Source organism: Cnephaeus nilssonii, assembly GCF_951640355.1.
Source record: "Cnephaeus nilssonii genome assembly, chromosome: X".
Classification (NCBI taxonomy): domain Eukaryota; kingdom Metazoa; phylum Chordata; class Mammalia; order Chiroptera; family Vespertilionidae; genus Cnephaeus; species Cnephaeus nilssonii.
In genome coordinates, this window is record NC_137071.1 from 49,007,469 (window position 1) to 49,034,564 (window position 27,096).

At 49.5% G+C, this 27,096-nt stretch overlaps 1 protein-coding gene across 10 annotated transcripts; it reads left to right on the plus strand.

Annotated features, from left to right (window-relative positions):
• Nucleotides 1-2,281: 2,281 nt before the first annotated feature.
• On the plus strand, nucleotides 2,282-25,677 carry MED12 (mediator complex subunit 12). Of its 10 annotated transcripts, XM_079764445.1 has the most exons (46): nucleotides 2,282-2,535; nucleotides 3,049-3,153; nucleotides 3,362-3,553; nucleotides 3,690-3,849; nucleotides 5,108-5,289; nucleotides 5,467-5,577; nucleotides 5,692-5,946; nucleotides 6,275-6,421; nucleotides 6,583-6,682; nucleotides 6,807-6,943; nucleotides 7,156-7,287; nucleotides 7,642-7,768; nucleotides 8,237-8,466; nucleotides 9,813-9,893; nucleotides 10,232-10,402; nucleotides 10,604-10,748; nucleotides 10,916-10,966; nucleotides 11,281-11,399; nucleotides 11,579-11,722; nucleotides 12,179-12,342; nucleotides 12,545-12,676; nucleotides 13,087-13,314; nucleotides 13,490-13,634; nucleotides 14,032-14,152; nucleotides 14,525-14,626; nucleotides 14,715-14,840; nucleotides 15,084-15,259; nucleotides 15,440-15,619; nucleotides 16,900-16,971; nucleotides 17,403-17,536; nucleotides 17,711-17,872; nucleotides 18,136-18,247; nucleotides 18,413-18,502; nucleotides 19,000-19,109; nucleotides 19,348-19,483; nucleotides 19,749-19,910; nucleotides 20,924-21,298; nucleotides 21,493-21,643; nucleotides 21,795-21,997; nucleotides 22,164-22,241; nucleotides 22,331-22,385; nucleotides 22,461-22,548; nucleotides 24,029-24,269; nucleotides 24,639-24,773; nucleotides 24,988-25,069; nucleotides 25,278-25,677. In XM_079764445.1, exons 1-46 carry the CDS (start codon nucleotides 2,437-2,439, stop codon nucleotides 25,319-25,321), a joined length of 6,492 nt encoding a protein of 2,163 aa, XP_079620571.1. In that variant the 5' UTR covers nucleotides 2,282-2,436; the 3' UTR covers nucleotides 25,322-25,677. The 10 variants fall into 10 exon arrangements, with proteins under 10 accessions (XP_079620571.1, XP_079620563.1, XP_079620565.1 ...); XM_079764437.1 differs by having other exon boundaries at nucleotides 22,331-22,548; XM_079764439.1 differs by having other exon boundaries at nucleotides 22,167-22,241; nucleotides 22,331-22,548.
• Nucleotides 25,678-27,096: the final 1,419 nt, after the last annotated feature.

Genomic DNA, 27,096 nt, shown 5'->3' on the forward strand with positions numbered 1-27,096 from the left:
GGGTGTGGCAAAAGTGTGCTGTGACACAGGCTAAATCTTCTGGGAGATTGGGTGTTGATCTAATCTGTAGGTGTAACACCACCCGGCTGTGAAGTGGTGTTAAGTGGACTGGATTTACAGTATTGTCACAAACTCAAGAATCCTTAGACCACCTAGATCCTGGTAAGGATCTTATTACCACCACCACTACCATTCCCAACTGCCTTCTCATTGAAATCATTTTATCCTATATGGTGGAGGGTCTGAACCTCTTCCCCACCCTATGCCATGCTCCTTCTTTGGCTCAGCCACCCTGAATCCACTGTCAAAGCTCTACTGTCTTGGCTGGATGGAAAATACAGTCTTGACTCCTGTGGGCACATATATAACTGTCTTTCCTCTGATCTAATCCAAACCAGAGTATTAATCCTTAGCTACTGGCTGAGCTGGGTCCCTGTTGAGACTGGTGAGGAGGTCTGACTTAGAAGTAGATTCTGGAAATGGAGGAACAATACTAGCTTCAAACTCCTCATCTTCCCCTTAATCTGCTTCCCTTCCTGTGTTCCCTATCTCTGTTAATGGTATCATCACCCTTGAAGTCACCCAGACTTGAAATCCCAAAGTCATCTCCAATTCCTCCCTCTCTCTTACTCTGAGAATCCAATCAACTCTACTTTCTGTGGTGTTTCTCCCAGCAGTGTCCTTTCCATGAGCACAACCACTGTGCTAAATCAGCCTTTCATTCCCTCTAGTCATGATTCTTACTAGAATCCACCAGCCGGCCTCCCTTTCTAAAGGCCCCCTGCTCTCTGTCCTGGCTGGGTAGCTCAGTTGGTTACAGCATTGTCCTGATAAACCAAGGTTGTGGGTTCGATCCCCATCATCCCATTGCCAGATTTATCTTCCCCTAAACACAGAACTGATCAGAGAGACTATCTAAAAAATTGTTCATTCAGCAAACATTTATTGAGCTTTTAATATATGCCAGGCACTGTGCTTATGTTCTAACCCACCCTAATTTTCTGTCTATTAAAATTCCTCAGGGTTAGCTCAAATATTACCTCCTCCAAGCAGAATGTTTCCTCTCCCCAACCAGAATTAGTTTGTCTCACCCTAGCCAGTTTTGCTCAGTGGGTAGAGCATTGGCCTGCGGACTGAAGGGCCCGGGTTCGATTCTGGTCAAGGACATGTACCTTGGTTGCAGGCTCCTCCTGGGCTCGGGCCCTGGTCGAGGTTCCTGCAGGAGGCAACCAATCGATGTGTTTCTCTCACATCAATGTTTCTCTCTGTCTTCCACTCTCCCTAAAAATCAGTGGAAGAAATATCCTTGGGTGAGGATTGAAAAAAACACACAAAACAATTAGTTTGTCTCCCCACTGTGATTCAATAGCATTTTATTATTTTCACTTGTTATATGCTAGTTTTATTTTTATGTATTGTAATTTGTTGCTTTTATTATAGTACTTTTCTCTGAAAGAAAATACCACCATCGAAAGAATATTGGCTCAAGTCAAGAAAAAAATCCTAGTCTCAGCTGTTACTCAGTAGCTGTATAATATAGGACGTGTGAACTTCCACTCTGAAAATCAGCCTCCTCGTCCACAAAATGAAGACAGCAATCCCTAATTTATGCGGCTGTGTGCGGATTAAAGGAGATAATATCTAAAAAACATCTGACACTTAGTAGGTGCCTCTTTCGCTAGAGCAGGGGTTATTAACCTGAAATTCATGGACACTTAGGGGATGCATCCATGAGCTTCAGGGGGTGCAAGAATCTCCCTGTAAAGTAACTAACGTTTTGTATGTCTCCATGTTCATTTTACTGGGAAAAGGGCCACAGCTTCCATCAGCATCAAAGGGGTTGTGAATCAAAAAGGTTAATAATCTCAGTGCTAGACCATAAAGACTTTAAGGGATTAGAACCGGCCTTTCAGGGGTTTAATGAGTGCTTTCTCGGCATACATAGGTCCTCTGAAGGCGCTATTAGTACACCCATTTTTCAGACGCGGAAACGAAGAGTCATTTGTAAAAGGCATAGTTCCTAACCAATGCAAATACTATCGAGCACCCATTCTAGGCCCAAAACTGAGCGAGGCGCCCGGAAGCCAGCGCCTGTCAGAGGTCCGCAGCGCGGCTGCTCCCCTTCTCACAGGTTCGCATCCCCACCCCGCGCTCGGCTCCGGGCCCCCGAGAAATGATCTCAGGCCTGAACGTTCCCGGGAGCGGAGCTCCGCCCCAAGCCGGCCCGGCCCCGCCCCGCTGAGGTCGGTATTGTCCGACGGTTTCCGGTGTCCCTCGGTTCCCCTCGGTAGTTTCCGGCAATGATCGAGAGTTTCTAACCTGCCCCCCGTTGTCTCTCGGCCGCCGTCCTCGCCACCGCCGCCCCCCTGCGGCCCCCCCCCGCCCCCGCCCCGGAGCCGGCCCGGCTGGCGCCTCCGGCGCTACGGGCTGGGCAAAATGGCGGCCTTCGGGATCTTGAGCTACGAACACCGGCCCCTGAAGCGGCCACGGCTGGGGCCTCCTGATGTGTACCCTCAAGATCCCAAACAGAAGGAGGTGCGCGTTCACAAACCGGGGCTTTCGCGGGGCCAGGGGCCAGCGCTCAGCACTGGAGGAAGCACCTAGGGTTTGGGAAAGGGGGGGCACGGCGGTCTGGTGGGAGCCAAACTCCCGGAAGGGGGAAGAGTAAAGTGGGTGCCGGAGAGTGGGACCTGGAGGGCAGGGGGGCGGTTCCTGAGCGTGACTAGGGAACGGTGGAGGGGCCACGCTCGAGGCGGTCCCCCCTCTACACACCCCTCAGAAAGTTGTCTGAGGCAGCTTGGTGAGCCATGGCTGCTAGCCAGCTTGTGAGGAAAGAGGGATGTTGAGTGAGATCTGGGTGATGGGGTGGGGGTGGGGGGTGAGGGTGGGGTCCAAATGAACATCAGGGCCTAGTTCTAAACAGCAATCTGTGCTACTTAGAATCCTCCTCCTACCTTGTCGTCCCCTTTTCCCCCTCTTTTCCTGCCCTCCTCTCGCACTACCACCACCCCCAAGGAAAAATACTAAAATGCCATTTTCCTGTCTCAGGATGAACTGACGGCCTTGAATGTAAAACAAGGTTTCAATAACCAGCCTGCTGTCTCTGGGGATGAACATGGCAGTGCCAAGAATGTAAACTTCAATCCTTCCAAGGTGAGAAAATCCTGCCAGGCTGAAGGAAAAGGCTGGAAGACTCTGAGAAGGAGCAAAGGCCGTGGGTTGGGAAGACCTAAAGGGACGACCTTAAGTGGCCAAGTTTTCCTTCATAACCTAATGCTACCACATTGGCATTTGCCCATCAAAGGCACCGCCACCTCTCCACCCTTTCTTTCCACCCTGAGGTATAGTTTTCTTTCCTCAGATCAGTTCCAACTTCAGCAGCATTATTGCAGAGAAGTTACGTTGTAACACCCTCCCTGACACTGGTCGCAGGAAGCCCCAAGTGAACCAGAAGGACAACTTCTGGCTGGTGACTCCAAAATCCCAGAGTGCCATTAACACCTGGTTCACTGACCTGGCTGGCACCAAGCCACTCACACAACTAGCCAAGAAGGTGAGATACTGTTTCCTGTTCTTCAGGCCAAGGAGGGGATCATGGGTACCAAGTACACTCCTATGCCCAGATTAAGCTATATGACTGCAAGCTCATGGTGGCAATAGAGGTCTTACTATTTGCGATGTCCATCCAGGTCCCTATTTTCGGTAAGAAGGATGAAGTGTTTGGATATTTAGCAAAATACACAGTGCCTGTGATGAGGGCCGCCTGGCTCATTAAAATGACCTGTGCCTACTATGCAGCAATCAATGAGACCAAGGTTAAGAAGAGAAATATCATTGACCCCTTCATGGGTGAGTAACTCTTAATGCCAGGGGTCCCACCACTGATCGCTTCAAGAAGCGATAGACCCTTGGAATGATTCTCCTTATCTGTATTCCTTGCTTGTGCTTGTATGTTGCTTTCTTTCAATTAGTAAACATCCAGTGTCTTGAGTGTTTACTATGTACATGTGCTAGGCTGTAAGGATGACCAGTACCTAATCCCTGCCCTTAGGATGCTTATAGTCTAGTAGGTATGCCAAGGCAGGTGTACGAATCACATAATTAAATATATAAGGTGTCAAAAGGGGAGGCAGAAGCTTCTTTGAGACTTCAATGGACAGAAAGATTACTTTCTTTTTTAAAAAAATATTTTTTATTGATTTCAGAGAGGAAGGGAGAGGCAGAGAGAGATAAAAACATCAATGATGAGAGAGAAGCATTTATCGGCTGCCTCCTGCACACCCCTACTGGGGATCGAGCCCACAACCCGGGCATGTGCCCTTGACCGGAATCGAACCTGGGATCTTCAGTCTGCAGGTCTACACTTTATCCACTGAGCCTAGCTAGGTGAAAGATTACTTTCTTTTGGGGACACCTGGGAAGGCTTTAGGAAGGTAGCATTTGACTAGAGCCAAAGTGGATGAATAGGGTTTAGAAGTACAGTAGTCCCCCCTTATCTGAGGGGGATACATTTCAAGACCCCCAGTGGATGCTTGAAACCACGGATAGTGACGAATCCAATATATGCTGTTTTTTCCTCATACATACCTATGGTAAAGTTTAATTTATAAATTAGGCACAGTAAGAGATTAACAACAGTAAATAAAAGTAGAACAATTATGATAATATACTATAATAAAAGTTTTGTGAACGTGGTATCTCTCAAAACATCTTACTACATTCAAACTTCTTGTGATATGTGAGATGATAATGCCTACATAATGAGATGAAATGAGGTGAATGATGTACGCATTGTGATGTAGCATTAGGCTATTATTGACCTGACAATGTATCAAAAAGGGGATCATATATCAGAAAGAAGATCATCTGCTTTGGGTGATCCTGGATCACGGAGCCATGAATGACAGTGTCGATGGTTGGCTATGAGGAACAGATGATACTGATGGTTGGGAAAATTTATTTATTTTCAGACCACAGTTGACTGCGGATAACTGAAAAGGCAGAGAGCAAAACCATGGCTAAGGGGTGGGGTGGTGGGGGGTGGGGAACAGAAGATGTTCTAAGCAGAGGGACAGTATAAAATAGCCCCTTTCCATCTTTCCCTTAGAATGGACTCAGATCATCACCAAGTACTTATGGGAGCAGCTGCAAAAGATGGCTGAATATTACCGGCCGGGGCCTACAGGCAGTGGGGGCTGTGGTTACACTATAGGGCCCTTGCCCCATGATGTAGAGTTGGCAATACGGCAGTGGGATTACAACGAGAAGCTGGCCATGTTCATGTTTCAGGTAGGGCATGTCGTGTGGGACATTGGATTGAGCCTAATCTCACACTCTGCCTGTAGAGAACGGAATCTGCCTGCCACCTTGCCCCAGTTGTGGTTCTCTTCATCCTGTCATTGATTTTATCTGCCTCATCTCTAATAATCCCTGGGCTAAACTAATCCTTTCCCCTGGTACCCATAGGATGGAATGCTGGACAGGCATGAGTTCCTGACATGGGTACTTGAGTGTTTTGAGAAAATCCGCCCTGGAGAAGATGAATTGCTTAAACTGCTGCTGCCCCTGCTGCTTCGAGTAAGGTCTAGGATTTTGGGGGCGGGGGGTCTCGGGAGGGTTAGAGGAGGAATCAGATGTGACAGCAAGGTCGCTTGGAGAGAACTTGGGGTTTTGCTCTTTGTGTCTTCACAGTACTCTGGGGAATTCGTTCAGTCCGCATACCTCTCCCGCCGCCTTGCCTACTTCTGTACCCGAAGACTGGCCCTGCAACTGGATGGCATGAGCAGTCACTCGGCTCATGTTATGTCTACTCAGTCGACAAGCACACTGCCCACCACCCCTGCTCCTCAGCCCCCAACTAGCAGCACAACCTCTATACCCTTTAGTGACCTGCTTATGTGCCCTCAGCACCGGCCCCTTGTTTTTGGCCTCAGCTGTATCCTTCAGGTAAGTACTGGGTGGCCCCAAGGAAGTGTTAAGAGGCATCCTGAAAGGAGTTGGTTGGGTGCCTGTCCTGGAGAATGGGGGGTGATTCTGAATTGGAGGTGGGTCTTGGCACTGAGTACTTGCTTAGAGATTATTGCTTCTCATTCATGGACTGTTAGTTCCTGTTCAGTTAGAAGAGTGGGTGAGGGGAGGGGCTCAGGGATCGAGTGATGCCACTCCAGGGACTTAGAATACTTTAGGTCGGAACTCTAAGGATTGAGTCTTATAATGGGATTCTAGAGAGGTAGCCATGGTAACTGGGTTTGACATAGTGGTTCCTATCTGGCAGACGATCCTCCTGTGTTGTCCTAGTGCTCTGGTTTGGCACTACTCGCTGACTGATAGCCGAATTAAGACTGGCTCACCACTTGACCACCTGCCTATTGCCCCCTCCAACCTGCCCATGCCAGAGGGCAACAGTGCCTTTACTCAGCAGGTAAGTCGGACCAGTTGCCTAGTACCCCAGATTAGGGGGTGAGGCTCAATTATTCTTTCAACAATAGTGACTTGGAGTCCTCTGGCACTATTCTTTTAGCCTGGGGCCCTGGCCTTTTGTATGCCTTGGTACATTCTTAAAGTCATTGATGTCTACTTCAGGTCCGTGCAAAATTGCGGGAGATCGAACAGCAGATCAAGGAGCGTGGACAGGCAGTTGAGGTTCGCTGGTCTTTTGATAAGTGCCAGGAAGCTACTGCAGGTGAGTGCCAGATGATGGATAGTAAGAAGGATGTTTGAGGAAAGGATGGGGATTGGTAAGGACAGAGGTCTGAGAGTTGGACTTCATAGGGAGGTAAATCCCCTTTGCCACTTTTCCTCCTTAGGCTTCACCATTGGACGGGTGCTCCATACTTTGGAAGTGCTGGACAGCCATAGTTTTGAGCGCTCTGACTTCAGCAACTCCCTTGACTCCCTTTGTAACCGAATCTTTGGATTGGGGCCTAGCAAGGATGGGCATGAGGTAAGCAAGAAGGGGAACCGAAGGAACAAAAAACTTTGCAAGAGCAACAGTATGAGGGGAATACCTGGTGAGGCATGAAAACGGGATGTCTGAAGAGATGATATTACTGGGCCTGGGATGTTTTAAGATGGGGCCCAGTGTTTAAGAAATCGGAACTGGGTTCTTTGTCCCCAGCTCTACCTTACTCACTCCTGTCTTCCTGTGGTCTCCAGATCTCCTCAGATGATGATGCTGTGGTATCACTACTGTGTGAATGGGCTGTCAGCTGCAAACGTTCTGGTCGGCATCGTGCTATGGTGGTAGCCAAGCTCCTGGAGAAGAGACAGGCAGAGATTGAAGCTGAGGTTAGGGAGCAGAGACAAAAGAAAGTGGTTGGCCAGTGGGGCAGTGGCAGCTGGGGTTGGAGACAGATGGAGCTGGTAGTGGGACCATAGTTGAAGCTGTGAGAATAAAGAAGAGAACCTAGGGGGGAAAGTCGAGGACGTAAGGCAAAAGTAGAAAGGCAAGAGGATTGATGTCAGAGAAGCGATCAAGACTTCAGTTGGGAGGCAGTAAAGAAAATGGAGGTCAAAGGGGGAATGGAATTGAAAAGTTTGGGGTGGAGACAAAATAGGTGGTAGTTCCAGGATTACACATGGAGGAAGGAGTGAAGAAAACAGGTAAAAACCAATCCTGCAGATTGTTCTTTCATCTTACAGCGTTGTGGAGAATCAGAAGCTGCAGATGAGAAAGGTTCCATTGCCTCTGGCTCCCTTTCTGCTCCTAGTGCTCCCATTTTCCAGGATGTCCTCCTGCAGTTTCTGGATACCCAGGCTCCCATGCTGAGTATGGACCCCTGCCACCCTCTGGTTACCTCGGCCTAGACTCAGTTACCCGTTACTGTCATCAGAAAGCATAATTAAGCACCTTCTGGTATATTTTTCTGTCTTGGGCTCTATGCTGAATGAATTTTGGACATAATTCTAGTCTTTGATCATTTTATAGTTTAACAGAGTAGAGAAAGAGAAAAATAAAAACCAGCACAAACAATCGAAGCATTGTAACATATACTTAGCAGCAAAGATGCTATATTCCTTTATGAGATGATGTGTGGGGCAGGAGGTGGGGTAACCAAGGATACTTTGTCCCTCTGCAGTTTTATTTTGTTTTGGATTGTTCCTCTTTTTGCCTACCTCAGGCACTCTAGGAGGAGCGTGCCTGAGGTGTATCCCTCTTTCTGTCCCCCTCTCTCTTTTTCCCCCCATCTCTTTTGTGCTTCTCCTAACTCATCTTTTCTCATTCCCTCTCCTCTAGCGGACCCCCGAAGTGAGAGTGAGCGGGTGGAATTCTTTAACTTGGTACTTCTGTTCTGTGAACTGATTCGACACGATGTTTTCTCCCACAACATATATACTTGCACCCTCATCTCCCGAGGGGACCTTGCCTTTGGAGCACCTGGTCCTCGGCCTCCCTCTCCCTTTGATGACCCTGCTGATGACCCAGAGCGCAAGGAGGCTGAGTGCAGCAGCAGTAGCAAGCTGGAGGTAAGTGAGTTTTTCCTAGCCCTGGTTAGTTTCTTCCTATGTTCCCATCTTTCTGGCTCCCAGAGTCCTCTGAGAGTCCCTTACCTAATAATGATACCTAATTATGATGGTAGTATTTGCTTAGTGCTTCTTGGTTTACAAGGCACTCTTGTATCATTCTTTTTTAAAAAAAAAAAAATATATATATATATATATATATATATATATATATATATATCTTTAATGATTTCAGAGAGGAAGGGAAAGGGAGATAGAAACATCAGTGATGAGAGAGAATCATTGATCAGCTGCCTTCTGCCCGATTGGGGATCGAGCCTGCAACATGGGCATACACCCTGACCGGGAATTGAACTGTGACCTCCTGGTTCCTAGGTCAGCACTCAATAACTGAGCCACCGCAGCTGGGCTCGCATCATTCTTTTTCATGTGATCCTAACAACTGCCTTGTGAGGTCATCTTAATCCTATTTTACTTATTTACTTATTTGTTTGTTTATTTTAAAATATGTTTTTATTGATTTCAGAAAGAGGAAGGGAGAGGGGGAGAGAGAGAAAGAAATATCAATGATGAGAGAGAATCATCTGTTGGCTGCCTCCTGCACGCCCCCACTGGGGATCAAGCCCAAAACCTGGGCTTGTGTCCTGACCGAGAATCAAACCCTGACCTCCTGGTTTATAGGTTGATGCTCAACCACTGTACCACACCGGCTGGGCTATTTTTTCTTTTTTTTAAGAATATGTTTTTATTTATTTTAATATGTTATTTAGTTTAGGGAGAGGATAGAATGAGAAACATAGATCAGCTGCTTCCTGCATGCCTCCTACTGGGGATCAGGCCACAACCCAGTCATGTGCCCTGACCAGGAATCTAACTGGTGACCTCTTGGTTTGTGGGTCGACACTCAACCACTGAGGCACTGCGGCTGGGCTGCTTTTATTATTTTGGGAGAGAAAGAGAGAGAGAGAGAAAGAGAGAGAGAGAGAGAGAGAGAGAGAGAGAGAGAGAAACATCAATGTGAGAGAGAAACATCCATCAGTTGCCTCCCTCCATACACACCTGACCCAGGATTGAACCTGTAACCTGGGTGTGTGCCCTGACTGGGAATTGAACCTGATTCCCTTCCGTGCACGGGACGACGCTCACACAACTGAACCACCTGACCAGGGCTATTTATTTTGTTCTTAACTGAGGCCCATCATGGTTAAATGAATAATCAAGGCCTGAATCTAGATCCTGTGCGTTTCCCCGTATGGTCTCCTGTCTCCAACTCCCCTGTCAACTTTTCTAGATGGTGGGGAGCAGCTCCCTGGGGCTAAAACAACTCCGCTTATGTTCTGTGCCCTCAGGATCCGGGGCTCTCGGAGTCTATGGACATCGACCATAATTCCAGTGTACTCTTTGAGGATATGGAGAAGCCCGATTTCTCAGTAAGTTAGAGGCTAGTGTGGAAGAACCCACCTCTTCAGGGCGTCCCATGATGCCTCTTTTGGGAATTTCTTTATGCCCTTTCATCCCCTTTTGTTCTTCTAAACCAGGGGTGGGAAACTTTTTTTTTTCTGCCAAAGGCCATTTGGATATTTATAATACCATTCGCTTAATATAATGCACTTAATATAAATTTATGTTGCTATGAAAAAAGCTCCTAGATTTATTGAATTTCGAATCCCACCTGCAGTTGCCTTAGCAGGGCCAGAACAAATGATTTTGCAGGCCAGGCGTTCCCCACCCCTGCTCTAAGCATTATGCCCTTTTGCCTTTCTCTTAGTTGTTCTCCCCAACGATGCCCTGTGAGGGGAAGGGCAGTCCATCGCCCGAGAAAGCAGATGTTGAGAAGGAGGTGAAGCCACTACCCAAGGAGAAGATGGAAGGAACTCTCGGGGTTCTTTATGACCAGCCGAGGCACGTGCAGTATGCCACACACTTTCCGATCCCCCAGGTACTCTTCCCCAATACCCTGTGACCATCTATTTTGAGCCCAGGTTTCTGTCCCAGGACCAGCGGAGGGGTTGGAGCTGTTCTGGAGGGTGCAGCGTGCTGGGAAGGGTTTGAGCACTGGGCTGCTGAGGGGCATGGTGCATGCTTTTAAGTGGAGGGAAAGAGATTCGTGCAGGAGTCTGATGGTGCTGCTGGGATGCAGGAGGAGTCATGCAGCCATGAGTGCAACCAGCGGTTGGTCGTACTGTTTGGGGTGGGAAAGCAGCGAGATGATGCCCGCCATGCCATCAAGAAAATTACCAAGGATATCCTGAAGGTTCTGAACCGCAAGGGGACAGCAGAAACTGGTGGGTGTGAGGCTCCTTAACCAATCTTCCCCCCAAAGAATGCCCTAGTCAGTCTTCCCTTCCCCAGCATAGGGCATTCCCCGTCATGTCCCAATGTCCTGTCTCTTGGAGTCTCCTGAGAGCTCTAGTCCTTTTGAAACTTCCCCCCTCATTCCCCCCCTCTGCAGACCAGCTTGCTCCTATTGTGCCTCTGAATCCTGGAGACCTGACATTCTTAGGTACCTCACAGTAAGCCCCATACTGCCCTCCCTCCCTCTCCCTTCCCTCCCTCATCCTAGCACCTCCCTGTATTTATTCCTCTAAGGTCCACATAGTTTGTGGTCCTTGCAACCTTTGCTTCACTGTCCCCTTCATCCCTCCCCCACCCCTTCCTTGGCCCTCCCTTCCCATCTGCCCTCTTCCCTCCCTCCCTTTCCTTCTTCGTTCCCTCCCTCCCACCCACCCATAGCCTTTCCCTCCATTCCTCACCCCACCCCTAGTCAACTCATTTATCTTCCCTGTCCTGACTGATCTCTTTCAACTGTCCCCTTAGGTGGGGAGGATGGGCAGAAGCGGCGGCGCAATCGGCCTGAAGCCTTCCCCACTGCTGAAGATATTTTTGCTAAGTTCCAGCACCTTTCACATTATGACCAACACCAGGTCACAGCTCAGGTGTGGGCCTCAGTCCAGCCCCCTTCCCACACTCTGGCCTTCCATCCTGTTTTCCTTTCCTCATCTTCTTTCCCTCCTGAGCAGGGTAAACCTCCCAGTCTCATCCCCTTCCACCACCATCCTTTCCTGCTTCCCTCCACCTCTCTCCACTCCTGTCTCACTCCCACTGCCCTTATCAGGTCTCCCGGAATGTTCTGGAGCAGATCACGAGCTTTGCCCTTGGCATGTCATACCACTTGCCTCTGGTGCAGCATGTGCAGTTCATCTTCGACCTCATGGAATATTCACTCAGCATCAGTGGCCTCATCGACTTTGCCATTCAGGTGGGGAATTTGGGGATATAAGGGTGGAGGAAGGAGTTTGTACTGTATAGGGTCATAAGGATAGGAGTAGAAGCTCAAGTCAGAGTCCCAGGCTATTTGCAGGGGCAGAAAGATTAGCACAGGGGGAGTGGAACATGAGCTAAGATGGCAGGAATAGAGACTCAAGTGCTCCCTGGGGAGACCCAAGACAGATTAGAGCATCGGGTATAAACTGTCCTCCCACCGTGGAGTTCATAGAATTCTATCTTGGAGACTGATTAAATTGTTGATGTGGCTGATGTTAATAGAATAAAGAGCTGTGGCATATAGCAGCAGGGCCCTTATAGACTGAGGCGGCTCCAGCAGGAAGGGGCTGGGGCCTGCCTTTGCCAGTTTCTTCTAAGAAAGTGTGGGATTTTATATACTATGTGGGGCCTGTTCTCGTTTCTCACCTGTTCTTGTTACTTACTCTGCTAGCTACTGAATGAGCTGAGTGTAGTCGAGGCCGAGTTGCTTCTCAAATCCTCTGACCTCGTGGGCAGCTACACTACCAGCCTATGTCTGTGCATCGTGGCTGTCCTGCGGCACTATCATGCCTGCCTCATCCTCAACCAGGACCAGATGGCACAGGTCTTTGAGGGGTAAGCAGGGCTTCGGAATTACCGAAGCACAGAGGGCTCCCATGAACACCGGTGGGGCAGGGCTCTCACCGTGGACGTGCATGCCATTCACGTGGGGTGGGTGAGTATTGCCAAGAGACTTTAATCTGTGTCCAGGGACCTTTGTGTCCCAGCCCCTGCACACTTATCTGCTGACCCTCTTGACCTTCCTTTCTCGTGACAGGCTGTGTGGCGTAGTGAAACATGGGATGAACCGGTCAGATGGCTCCTCTGCAGAACGCTGTATCCTTGCTTATCTCTATGATCTGTACACCTCGTGTAGCCATTTAAAGATCAAATTTGGGGAGCTTTTCAGGTAAGAGAGGTGAGAGGTAAGGGATAGAGAATGGAACTTCATCCTTTATCCTTCCCATTGTCGCCCATCTCAGGAGCAGAGCACAGCCCAGGACCCTGCCGTCTCTGCAGGGTTGTTTGGGGACTGTGCCCTCCATGTGTTCTTAGTTCCTGAGAGTGGTCCTCCTTCCTTGTTGGCATTAGCTCCAGCCCATCTCTGTGGGGCCCACACTCCTCCCTCTGCCTTCAGAGGCCCCGGTGCTTTCTTCTAACTGGGTTCTTGCCTCATCTGCTTTGTCCCGTCTCCCTTTTTCCTGTCCCAAGGTTCCTGGTCTCTCACTTTCTCCTCTTTTTCTTTCCTCCCCCTTCCTGATCATCCGTCTGTCTCACCAGACCTTCAACACTTCTATCTGCTTTCCCCTACCCCTGCAGCGACTTCTGCTCCAAGGTGAAGAACACAATCTACTGCAACGTGGAGCCATCAGAATCCAATATGCGCTGGGCACCTGAGTTCATGATTGACACTCTGGAGAACCCTGCTGCTCACACCTTCACCTACACAGGGCTAGGCAAGAGTCTTAGTGAGAACCCTGCTAACCGCTACAGCTTTGTCTGCAATGCCCTTATGCACGTCTGTGTGGGGCACCATGATCCCGATAGGTATGGGGCGTACTGAGTGAGGAATGGGCACTGCGCTCCGGCCCCATATTGGGAGGGATGAGATGCCCGGGAAGTACTGCAATCTTGGTTATTGCCGGAGTGGAAATGAAAAGTTAATGGATCTGAGGTTTTATGGAACAAGTTTTTTCCTGAGGGCATTTGTACTTTTCCCCAGGGTGAATGACATCGCAATCCTGTGTGCAGAGCTGACCGGCTATTGCAAGTCACTGAGTGCAGAATGGCTGGGAGTACTTAAAGCCTTGTGCTGCTCCTCAAACAATGGCACTTGTGGTTTCAACGACCTCCTCTGCAATGTAGATGTGAGACTTGGGTGGGGTCCCGCTGGGGCCTGGGCCACTTACCAGGGCAGGAGTCTACTCTCAGTAATCAAGTAATCAGAGACAGAGGTTTTTTAAAATATATTTTTATTGATTTCAGAGAAGAAGGGAGAGGGAGAAAGAGAGAAGCATCAATGATGAGAAAGAATCATTTTTTGGCTGCCTCCTGCACACCCCATACTGGGGATCAAGCCACAACCTGGGCATGTGCCCTGACCGGGAATCGAACCGTGACCTGGTTCATAGGTCTACGCTCAACCGCTGAGCCACACCGGCTGGGCGGGTACAGAGTTTTGTACAGTCGAGGCATACCATTTTGAGTTTGATTTGGCACCCTGTCTCCCCTCTGAGTCTTAATGTCTGTCTGCTTTTTCTCCAGGTCAGTGACCTGTCTTTTCATGACTCCCTGGCTACTTTTGTCGCCATCCTCATTGCTCGCCAGTGTTTGCTCCTAGAGGATCTGATTCGCTGTGCTGCCATCCCTTCACTCCTTAATGCAGGTAAACTACCAATCCAGAACCCCTAGAATTTCTAGATCCCCAATTTCAGCACAGACTTTATGGGCGCACTCTCAGTGTTCAGTGTCGGGCTCTCTGGCATCCCCAGAGGCCAGTCCTGTGGTGTGTCCCAGGCTGGGGAGCCTCTCTATAACCCTGCATTTGCAGCCCTGATCTGTCCATTTTGTGACCCTTCGAGGAACTCCTCTCATACAGCAAAACAGTTGGCTGCTCCACCTCTTCTTCAGCATTATCTTGTTTTGTTTTTTTCTTCCTTTTGCCTGACCTCATCTCCCCTTTTACCATCCCTCCTCCACAAACCTATATACAATCTGCTTTCCTTCTGTCCGATCTGCTTTGTCCTCCTTTCTGTAGCTTGCAGTGAACAGGACTCGGAGCCAGGGGCCCGGCTTACCTGCCGCATCCTTCTCCACCTTTTCAAGACACCCCAACTCAATCCTTGCCAGTCAGATGGAAGTAAGTGGTCCTGATCTGAGCCAGCCTGCAGTAGAAAGTGTGGCTACCCCACCCCCACAGTTTCTACTTTTGCTTACCCTGACTTCAGCTCCCTCCCCAGACAAGCCTACTGTAGGAATCCGCTCCTCCTGTGACCGCCACCTGCTGGCTGCCTCCCAGAACCGCATCGTGGATGGAGCTGTGTTTGCTGTTCTCAAGGCTGTGTTTGTACTTGGTATGGGGGTAGGAAGGTAGTGGTGCCAGAAGTGTGTATAGGGTGGAGTGCCAGCTAAACTACAAAGGACAGTCTCTCTCCTGAAGGTGGTCTCCCTGACCTTTAGGGAAGAGAGGAGGGAGGGAAGTATATTTCTGTTCCATAGGGCAGGACTTGGGGAGTTGCTGCCTCTGTGGGTCTGGGGTGGGTCTCCACACAGAATTCGGATCTCACCCCTCCCTATCTCCCGCCTGTGGACCACAGGGGATGCGGAACTGAAGGGTTCAGGCTTCACTGTGACAGGAGGAACAGAAGAACTTCCAGAGGAGGAGGGAGGAGGTGGTACTGGCGGTCGGAGGCAGGGTGGCCGAAACATCTCTGTGGAGACAGCCAGTCTGGATGTCTATGCCAAGTACGTGCTGCGCAGCATCTGCCAACAGGTCAGTCTCACCTTCCCCCCACACCTCCTAAATGCTTTTCTATAATATAGTCCTGTTTCCAGCCATGATCACGCCACCTCTCTACTATACATTGTGTCCCTCACCAACTCCCACCCTATTCCCCTTATTCGTGACCCCCCTTTCTGGTTGCCCCAGTCCCCTGATAATCAGCCTCCTTAGGAATGGGTAGGAGAACGTTGCCTTAAATCGCTATGTGAGGACAGCAATGACCTACAAGACCCAGTGTTGAGTAGTGCCCAGGCTCAGCGCCTCATGCAGCTCATCTGCTACCCACATCGACTGCTGGACAATGAGGATGGGGAGAACCCCCAGCGGCAGCGCATTAAGCGTATTCTCCAGGTAGGCCAAGGAATTGGGGGTCTTGTAGAAAGCAATGGAGTCCAAACCTGGGGTCAAACCATGGGAACCTTGAGAGAAAAAGAGATGAGGAGTTAAGCAGGAAGACAGACAAGGCTGTGGGTGAGAGAAACAGCTCCAGAATGGGTTTAGAAGTAAAGCCAAAATGGTCTAGACTCTAGAATAAACTGTTGGTTAAGGGCACAGCTATCTGGATGCAGTGGGACTTAGCTTATCGGCGGGGGGCGGGGGGGGGGATGGCATCTGAGAGACCTACTTTTTTGCCTTGTGTTTTTGGCATTTTGGCTATGGCTCAGTAATGAATGGTAATACTACTCAGTAGCTACTACACTAGAATGTCTGTTTCATGCCAGCTACTGTGCTCAGCACACTATGTATATTTTCTCATTTAATCTTTACGACTCTATGAAGTAGGTATGAGTATCTCTGTTCAACTGGTAAGGAAACTGAGGCTTGAAGAGGTTAAGTAACTTGCCAAAGGTCACACAGCTAGTAAGCTGAGAGTCAGTATGTGAACTCAGGTATGCCTGTGTCCTTTTTGCTTAACCACGCAGCTTCAGACATTCAGGTGACTGAAGGGTGGACAAATAAAGCCATTAAGGAGAAGCTAAAGGAATGAGGTCTCTAAAGTCCAGAGGAGATAATGCCAAAGAGAGATTAGCTAGCAGTATAGCCTTGGGGTCTGTAAAGGACTTTGAGCAGCCGATTTGAAACAGGAGAAGCAGGCTTCAACTTTAACATCAAGGATTTAGGTAAAGAGTTAAGCAGAACTTCCTTGTGCTAAAGAATGTGAGGCCCGCCCAGCTGGCGTGGCTCAGTGGTTGGGTATTGACTTAGGAACCAGAAGGTCGACAGTTCAATTCCCGTTCAGGGCACATGCCCAGGTTGCAGGGCCCAATCACCAGTCTCTCTCATCATTGATGTTTCTATCTCTCTCTCCCTCTCTCTTCCTCTCTAAAACCCATAAAAATATATTTAAAAATTAATAAGTAAAATAAAAATATATTTTAAAAAAGAATGTGAGGCCTTGAAACAGGAACCTGGGGAAAGATGGTGAAATCTTTCCTGAACCACTTTTTTAAAAGGTTAGATTTTTCAACCATTTTGAATTATTTAGGTGTAATCTTTCCTGAAGCTGGGGCCATAGAGCTCCCTTTCAATGTGTGGTTCAGGGTTGTGAGAGATCAGGAACTGGCCTCGGAGTGATGAGTGGTTGTGGGTGACATGAAGATGACTAGCTTGGGGTGGGATCTCTATTACAGAACTTGGACCAGTGGACCATGCGCCAGTCTTCCTTGGAGCTGCAGCTCATGATCAAGCAGACCCCAAACAATGTGAGTGGTGCCCCGGCCCTCTCTTCCCCATGCTCATTTCTAGCTCCGAGTGTCAGGGAGGTGGCCCACCATAAAAGAACATTGGTCCTACCCTGGGGTTCTTGAGATAAGAGAGGATGGGAAGATGGCAGATATGTAAAGCCAATGATAAAGGAGCTGGGTTGGAAGTGTTAGGACTCTGAGTTGTGGGAAGGGTTGGTAGTGGTAGTTGTGGAGCCTGTTTCTGTGGTCACTACTGTAATGAGATATGCAAAGGAGAAGACTGGGGAATTGGAAAAATCTTCAGGGACTGGAGGGTATGACTTCCAGCAGACTGGTGTCCCTCCCCTCCCATTAACCTCCACAGATACCTTCATCTGCCCTCATCTACCATCTCTTTTCCTTCACCCCAGCTTCCCATTTAGCGTCCCTGTGCCTTTCCTCTTCCCCAGGAGATGAACTCCCTCTTAGAGAACATTGCCAAGGCCACAATTGAGGTTTTTCAACAATCAGCAGAGACAGGGTCATCTTCTGGAAACACTGCAAGCAACATGCCCAGCAGCAACAAGACCAAGCCCGTGCTCAGGTTGGGTAGACATGTGTTAGTACCCATTCCCTTATAAGTTTCTCTGATGGCAATTTAAATTATTTCAATCACGTGGAGATAGATGTCAGGCATGTCCATCAGGAGAGGAGAGGATGGATTCTACCAACCTTGCCTGGCTCCTCTGTAACCCTGTGGACTCCATCTGTCCTCCAGCTCTCTAGAGCGCTCTGGTGTCTGGCTGGTGGCCCCCCTCATTGCTAAACTGCCCACCTCAGTCCAGGGGCATGTGTTAAAGGCTGCTGGGGAAGAATTGGAGAAGGGCCAGCACCTGGGTTCGTCTTCCCGCAAAGAACGTGATCGACAAAAGCAGAAGAGGTAAAGCAGCTGGAAGGGGGGGGGGGGCAGGATCAAAAGGTAGAAAGGAGAGGAAGCAGCCCAGTGAAGAAAAGTTAGGGCAGAGGGGTGAGAAAAAAAAACCATGGAAAAGTGGAAAATCAGAGGGTAAGCATGGGCCACATTGAGCAAGCAGCTAGATCTTAAGATAGTAGGGTGTGGGGCTTGGGAGAATGAAGTTGGAAGCTTCCAGATCTCTAGCCCATGGTCCTATTCTTTTTCTTTTCCTTTCCTCTCATCTCTAGCATGTCTCTGTTGAGCCAGCAGCCCTTCTTATCCCTGGTACTGACATGTCTGAAAGGGCAGGATGAGCAGCGTGAGGGACTCCTTACCTCCCTCTACAGCCAGGTGCACCAGGTACAGGTCTCTGGGTCACGGAGCCTGGAAGGAGGGCAGAGAAGGATGTGCCCAAGAGGCCACTGTGTACTCGGAACCTTCACTACTTTCTGTGAACACTGTGGGTGCTTTGGAATGGGAATGAGGGGATCCCTGAGCTGTGTGTTATACTTGTTTCTGTTTTAGATTGTTAATAATTGGCGAGATGACCAGTACTTAGATGATTGCAAACCAAAGCAGCTAATGCATGAGGCTCTCAAGCTGCGGCTCAACCTGGTGAGAAGGGGAGCTGGGAAGAAGAAGAAGGGAGGGGTTGGGGCTAGAATTGCAGAGCGAAGAAGCCCTAGCCCAAGGAGGATAAGGGGGATGATGGCGGGCCCACACTGTTCTGGGTCTTCAAGCATTCATCCAGCTCTCCTAAAGGACGCAGGCCCTGAAAGTGGTTAAGGACACTGAATCCTAGCAGGGACACTGCCTCAGTTATCCTAGATTCTGGCCGGACCCTAGAAGATTTAGAAGCTCATTTTGGAATGTTGGATAGAATCCTGGACATCCCTTAGTCCAACTCCTGTCATTTAATAAGTAAGGAAACCAAGACCCAGAGATGTCAATTATTAAGTCATTGCCCTGAGTTCATGTAGCAAGTAACAGGTACAACTGGGATACTGACCTCAGGTGTCCCTAGTCCACCCAACCCAGGTTCTGATCCAAACTTTCCTTAAATGCTGAACTTCACCCTGAGCCATCTGACTGACCTATTATGGCCTTGGCAGGTGGGTGGCATGTTTGACACTGTGCAGCGTAGCACCCAGCAAACCACTGAGTGGGCAGTGCTCCTCCTGGAGATCATCATCAGCGGCACTGTCGACATGCAGTCCAACAAGTAAAGCACCCCACCCCTCCCTGCGTTTTGTGCCCAAGAGGGTCCCCCTTCCCTCACACCAGGTGCGCAGCCCCCTGTGATCCGTGTGGCCCATTCAGTGGTCTCAGAGGCCTTGGGTTCCCCACCTGTTTTTGATGCCCCTGGGGTGACATCTTAAGCACCATTCTCTGCTTGCATCCAACGCCCAGTCCTTTATTTTCACCTCTTCTCCGGTTTTCTCCCTGGCTTCCTGTCATAGCGAGCTCTTCACTACTGTATTGGACATGCTGAGTGTGCTCATCAATGGGACCCTGGCTGCAGACATGTCCAGCATCTCTCAAGGCAGCATGGAGGAAAACAAACGTGCCTACATGAACCTGGTGAAGAAGCTGCAGGTGAGCAGAAGAGGCAAGAGCGAGGCTTGGGGAACAGCAATCTTCTTAGCTTCCTGTCCCCTGACCTTGCAGTAGCTGTCCAGCCTCTGGGACTTTGCTCTGGCCAGAGACCCCCACCATTTCCTTTCACAGTCGCTTTTTCTTTGTTATTTGTATAGCAAGGATTGACTGAGTGTTTTCATGCAAGGTTCTGTGTTGTCCCAAGATTTTCCATCCCTATGTTTTTGTATTCTTGAACTATTGTCTCCTCTTATTGTGCCTGCAGAAAGAGTTGGGGGAGCGCCAGTCAGACAGTCTGGAAAAGGTTCGCCAGCTGTTGCCACTGCCCAAGCAAACCCGAGATGTCATCACCTGTGAGCCACAGGGCTCCCTTATTGACACCAAGGGCAACAAGATTACTGGCTTTGATTCCATCTTCAAGAAGGAGGCATGTTTCATTGTCTTTCTGCCCCGCATTCTCTACCTCCTGCCTTTTCTCCTTTTGGACAAGAGCCTTTCCTGCATTAACCTTGTATCTACAAAGGCTCATCAGGCTATTGCGTCCATCAGGCTCTGCAGTGAAAGTCGCCTCTGCAATGTTGAGCTCATCACTAACTTTACTTACATTTCTTCTCCCCATCTTGGGAGTCCCAACCTCTTTCCTTGGTCTCTTCATTCACCTGTACCCACCGTTCACCACTCCTACTCACCTTTTAACATACCACCCATTTCTCAGCACTTCACCCTCCTCTTTCCTCTGCCCCACCTACCTCCTGCCCTCCTCCAACCCTGCCTGCACCCCACCCATCTATCTGGCTGACAGCCCATATCTGATACCTTCATGCCTGCATTTTTCTCCCTCCACTCACTCATCTCTGCACAATTTTCTTTCCCCTCTCTCTGTTAGTTGTAGTATTTGTTGAGTAACTATAATCAATGTGTATAGTAGAGAGGGAGAGGAAGAAGAGGATCTAGAGTTTGAAATCCAAAGTCCAACCCATTCACGTATATATTCTCATGTCTTTTCCTGTCCCATCTGTCTCTGTCCCCTTTCCTCAGTGTCTCTGTCTCTCTTCACTTGTCTCTTTGTCTCCCTCTGCCTACCTCTCTCTTCCTGTTTTTATCTCTCCTTTTCTCTCTTTCCCTCTCTGCCTGTATTTAGTCTCTTGCTGCCTTTTCTCTTTGTTTCTATCTCTGTCTTCCTCTGAATGTCAGTGTCTATCTCTCTCTCTCTCTCTGCTCCATACACCCATCGCCTTCTCTCCTCTTAACTGTGTCTCCCGTGTGCATGTTTGTATGTCCATACCCATCTGTCTTCATCTCACCATCTCTCCTGAATCTGCCCATTACTTTTTTTTCCTTTTATTTCCTGAAGATATTTCCCCCTTCCTATAAGTCCTTAAGGTCTGGCTTCTGTTTTACAAGCCTTAGCCACTTATTGTTTCTCATTTTCTGGAGCAGGGTCTACAGGTTTCCACCAAACAAAAGCTCTCTCCCTGGGATCTTTTTGAGGGCTTGAAGCCGTCAGCGCCACTGTCTTGGGGCTGGTTTGGAACAGTCCGGGTGGACCGGAGAGTGGCTCGAGGCGAGGAACAGCAGCGCTTGCTGCTCTACCACACACACCTGAGGCCCCGGCCCCGGGCGTATTACCTGGAGCCACTGCCACTGCCACCAGAAGATGAGGAGCCCCCTGCTCCCACTCTGCTAGAGCCTGAGAAAAAGGCTCCAGAGCCCCCCAAAACTGACAAACCTGGGGCTGCTCCAGCCAGTACTGAGGAACGCAAGAAGAAGTCCACCAAAGGCAAGAAACGAAGCCAGCCAGCTGCCAAGACAGAGGTTAGTGCCATCCCTGTGATGCTTCCACAGCCTGTCTCCATGGTTCTTCCAGTTTCTGGTTTGTGGGAGGGGTGGGGGCATGTGGGGCAGGGGTGCCTTTGGAATGATAATAACCATGTAGATCCAACTCCCCATCACCCCTCCTAGCCCACTTTACCCCCACCCCTCACCTTCCTCTTTTACTATTCACATAGGACTTTGGAATGGGCTCAGGACGGAGTGGCCCCTATGGCGTGACAGTGCCTCCAGACCTCCTGCACCATACTAACCCTGGTTCCATAACTCACGTTAGCTACAGGCAGGGCCCCATAGGCCTCTACACCCAGAACCAGCCGCTACCTGCAGGTTAGTGCCACCCCACAAATGAGAGACTTACCTGGATTCTTCCTGCCTCAGGGATGATGCCCCTCATCCAAGGAGCTATGAGTAACCAGGATACCTAGCTGGGGATGGAGGGACAAGGAGCCTTGAGAGGTCAGCCTGCTCCCATTTCCAGGTGGCCCTCGTGTGGACCCATACCGCCCTGTGCGGTTACCAATGCAGAAGCTACCTGCCCGACCACCTTACCCTGGAGTGCTGCCCACAACCATGAGTGGTGTCATGGGACTGGAGCCCTCTTACAAGACCTCCGTGTACCGACAGCAGCAGCCTGCAGTGCCCCAAGGACAGCGCCTTCGCCAACAGCTCCAGGCAAAGATAGTGAGAGGGGCAATAGGGAGGGCCCCCAGGGAGAGGGGCATTTAAGGGTCACAGGACTGAGGAGACACTTGAGCTCTTCACAGGGACATGCAGAGTGGGAGACACAGTTAGCGAGATGGTGGAAAGTGTTTTCTGAGTTTAAATTTGTCCCCTTTTTCCCTTTTAGCAGAGTCAGGGGATGTTGGGCCAGTCATCTGTCCACCAAATGACTACTAGTTCTTCCTACGGTTTGCAGACCTCCCAGGTAAGGGCACAAGATGATGAGAATTAGGGAGCTTGAGGCAAGTTTGCTCTGCACGCTCTTGGTCCTGACTCTCTCCTCCTTTCATCCAGGGATATACTCCTTATGTTTCTCATGTGGGATTGCAGCAACACACAGGCCCCGCAGGTACCATGGTACCCCCCAGCTACTCCAGCCAGCCTTATCAGAGCACCCACCCTTCTACCAATCCTACTCTTGTAGATCCCACTCGCCACCTGCAACAGCGGCCCAGTGGCTATGTGCACCAGCAGGCCCCTACCTACGGACATGGGCTAACTTCCACTCAAAGGTACCCAAGAGAGTCGGGGTTGTAAAGGCACTGAGGTACAGAGGCACATTTGATTTGGAAAAACGTGCCTGGGGTGATGGGACTAATCAGACCTTCTGGAGGTGGCAAGAACACTTATCTGGCCACATAACCTATTGCTACAAAATGCCAGAGCTGGAAGGGACCCTGGCAACCAGTAGTCCCACACCTGCTTCCTCTATATTTCTTTGAGGCCCAGAGAAGGAAATTGATTTATATGACTACAGTAAGGGCAAGTCTAGGGTTCATCGATGCACTGCATGATAAGTTGGCATAAAGCCAGTGTTAGAACAGTCTTAACTCTGGAATGGACTAATGAACATATCCTCTCACTATTCTGAACATTAGTCAGGCCTAAGTTAAGACATTGTAATTATGTCCTGAGGGTCTATAGCTTAGGGTTTAGAACACTGAAGGATAGACCAGTGGAAGTCCTATACTAGGACTGGTTGGGGTGAGGAAAGTTATTTTTAAAAAACTATGAAGTCCCTCACCACAAAGAATTGTTACTCTAGTTGAGGAGTTGAGACTTACCCAGAAGAACATTTAGAGAACACTCTGAGGAAAATCATAGCCAGATGTGCCACTGTGTGCTGTGAAGTAAAATGGGAATCCAGAAAAGGTGCATGGTACTGTCATTGTGGGCCTGAGTCATCAGAGGAAGTGTCACAAAGAAGGTTGGACTTGCGTTGAAGGATGGATATGATTTGGATTTGTGGAGAAGAGGAGAAGGAAGGGGATTCCAAATAGAGGGCATAGCATGAACAGACATGGGAGCCAAATGAGGAGAGTGGCTGAGGACAGGTAGGAGAAGAACTTGGATGGAGGTAAAATTGGTGTCGGGGAAGTAAGGGATAGGCTAGGAGTGGGCAGGTTGAAGAGGGCCTTGACTGCTCAGTGCAGAACTGAGACACAATTCCAGAAAGAGCTCTTTGGACCTGGAAAGTGACATGACGAGTTGGACATGTCTAGAGATTAATATGGAATGCGTGGATAGGATGCATAGAGACGGTGCGAGAAGACTTGAGAACAGGGGGCCTGGTCAGTAGCCTGGTGCAGTGATGTACAGATTGGGGTAAGGAAAGTGGAAGGAGCAGTAGGACTCAATTGTCTTTAAGCCCCTGAAATGTTATTGGGGATTACCACCGACAACAAAAAACCTCACAAAGTGTTAACAAAATGCCTATCCTATGCTAAGATTCCCCCCCCCCCCCATTTTTATAAGAGAAAAAATAGCTAAAGCAGAATTGAAAAATTTCTAGCCATGAAGGTTATGAGACACTGAGATGGGGTATTGTCTTTACCCCTCACTCCCCTACTTAGAAAGCTGCCAGGACCCAAATGGCTCTTCTGATTAGTGGAATGAATGAAATGACTGAAGTGTCTTTTGGGTCAGGACCTGGGGCTTCTCTTTCACCTCTCTCCCTGCCCCATGCCTTGATCTCTGGACCTCTCTTTGTAGGTTTTCACACCAGACACTGCAGCAAACACCCATGATAGGTACCCTGACACCACTGAGCACTCAGGGTGTCCAGGCTGCTGTCCGATCAGCTGCCATCCTGCCTGAACAACAGCAGCAGCAGCCACCGCAGCAACAGCAGCAGCAGCAGCAACAGCAGCAGCAACAGCAGCAGCAGCAGCAGCAACAACAGCAGCAACAGTACCACATCCGGCAGCAGCAGCAACAGCAGCAAATCCTACGGGTAAGGCCCAGGGAGTTCATAGGGGACCTGGGAACCCAAGGAGGAGGAGAGACCCAGGCTCCTCCTCGTTGTTATCAAGACTGACTGAGGCAGTACATAGAAAGCGCCTGGCAGAGTGGCTGGCGTGCAGTAGGATCTTAGGGAGTTAGTTTCCCCTTATACCCACTTTGGTTTTGTGGGGGTCCTATTGGGAGAGAGTTGGGGGTTGTCTGCTGAGGACTCTAGATTGGGTATCTTTCTCTGCAGCTCTCTGAGGAAGGAGGGCACTGAACCCAGTTTCCTCCCTGCTGCTTCTTCCCCTGTCCCTATCCCTCCATGCCTGGGCTCAGCTGCTTGCTCTCCTTAGCAATATCTCTTATGTTCTCATAGCAACAGCAGCAGCAACAGCAGCAGCAACAGCAGCAGCAACAACAAGCACACCAGCAGCAGCAACAGCAGCAGCAGCAACAGCAGCAGCAACAGGCAGCGGCTCCTCCCCAGCCCCAGCCCCAGTCCCAGCCCCAGGTAGCTGCTGGACTCCAGCCCCAGGCTCAGGGACAGCTGCCCAGGTTGGGCATGCAGTCAATGAACCAGGTTGGGGACAGTGTGCCATGTGGTAGAAGGAGGAGTCAAGGCATGGCACACTAAAATGGGATGGGGAGATGGGGATAGAGAAGGATGTGGAAGATTCCCAGTAGAGGGTTTGAGTTCAGTCTTCCACTTCCAATTTCCACCTCAGTTCCAGCGCCAGGGGCTTCAGCAGACCCAGCAACAGCAACAGACAGCAGCTTTGGTGCGGCAGCTCCAACAACAGCTCTCCAGTAAGCCTTCCTTCCTTCCCAGGAGAGTCCCATGAAATCATGTGGGGGCAGGGAGGGGCAAGTAGCTGAGGCCGTTGCTTTTAATAGCCCATATTGTGGGGGCAAGCATTATATTCCATCCCTTCCCTTGGCACCTGAGTAGCTCTTCCCATGCATATCTACAACCCTGCTTGGCATCCCACCCCTGATCCTCTCTGGTTTTTCACAGATACCCAGCCACAGCCCAATACCAACATATTTGGACGCTACTGAGCCACCTGGAGGAGCTGCTTGTGACTGGATGTGGCCCCACCCTTTTCTCTGAATTCTCAATTCCCCTTCCTGGGCTAACACCAATAATGGTTGGGGCTCTTCCCTCAGGCTCCATTTTTAATGAGTTTTTAGTATTTTTGTTAATGTAAGGCATTGAGCTGTTGGGTTTTGTATATTATTTATATTGAGACCCCAGAGCTGTTGTACCCAATACACAGAGCTTCTTTGCAAAGGGCACGTGTGAGTTCTGTATATCTGGGAAGGGCGGGCCCTTGGGAGAGTAGTGGAGGCTGGACGGACAAGTTAGAGCCTTCATTCTGTTCAGATCATCTCCCCTGTTTACCTTCCATCCCCTAAATTTCTCAGTTGAATTGGATTGCTACTCTCTCTTTACTTCTCCATATTGGCAACATATTAAGGTTTGAGCCCTTAGTCTCTTAAGAAGGGCAGCTTATGTTCTCAGCTAGATGATACAGCTTCTGGATAACTTTCCTTCATGGTGGATGTACCACTGGGATTGGGAAGGGGCCGTCAGGCCAGAGGAAAAAAATCAATGGAACCTGATTCTCCTTCCACTCATCCACATGCTGGGTTTTGAACAAGCTTCAGAGTGGAGGGGGTGACAGACACTGCCTATACTTTTTGCCACCTTTTTGTGGTCTCCATCATGCGCCAAGTAGTATTCTAGACAGAAATCTTCCCTGAGATTCACATTTCGGGGATGAAAAATTGCTCTGCATTAGCAAGTGTCACCTTTGAATAGGTGGTGGAAGTCTGGCGTGGTTCCAGGAGGAAGAGACACCAGTAAAAGGAAGCACCCTTTTCTTTCTCTGCTCTGTTGCTGGAACTGCTTGCTTTTACTCTACTCACCTTGGCAGTTACCCAGGGTAACTGTTGGTCACTCCCATTTTAAAGTTGAGATAAAATCTGCTGCAGAGTCACAATTGATACTGTGCAGGGCCATTCTCGGCCCCTTTGCCTTCAGGTTTGTTTTTTTAAAATATATTTTTGATTTCAGAGAGGTAGGGAGAAGGAGAGAGGGATAGAAACATCAATGATGAGAGAATCACTCATTGATCAGCTGCTTCCTACACGCCTCCCACTGGGGATTGAGCCCACAACCCAGGCATGTGCCCTGACCAGGAATTGAACCAGGACCTCCTGATTTATAGATCGATGCTCAACCACTGCGCCATAGGGGCCAGGCCCCTTGCCTTCAGTTTTAGGGCCCTAGATCAAATGCTATCCGGGAGAGTCAACTGGTTTACTACAATGGAGTCCCCTGGTGTACCCACCTGGGGCTAGAAGAGGACCAGCCCCTTCTCTGTGGGTGGGCAGTACAGGATGATTTGATAACTTCAGGATAACATCCAGGTCATATTTGCACTATATCACTGGGAAGTGCCGAGTGTGCTGGTAAAACCAGGAGCACCAATCCATACACTGGTAAAACCAGAAGCACCAATCCATACCCAAGTTATAAAATATAAAAAAATAAACTCCCTCTTTGAGGTCCACAAAGTATGGCACTTAAAAGTTATGTGCTCAAGGAATGGAACTCCCTAATAGGGCAAAACCAAACATGACTGAAGCTTCTGCTGAACATTCTAAAGCAGCAGTCGCCAACCGGTGGCCCATGGACCACTACTGGTGTCCCATGAGGTCCGAAAGGTTGGCGACCACTGTTCTAAAGAGATACAGGAGTAGAGACTTGGCTGGGATAAGGGACACTCAGAGGGGCTTTGGGTACGGGGACTAAATAAACTGGACAGGTG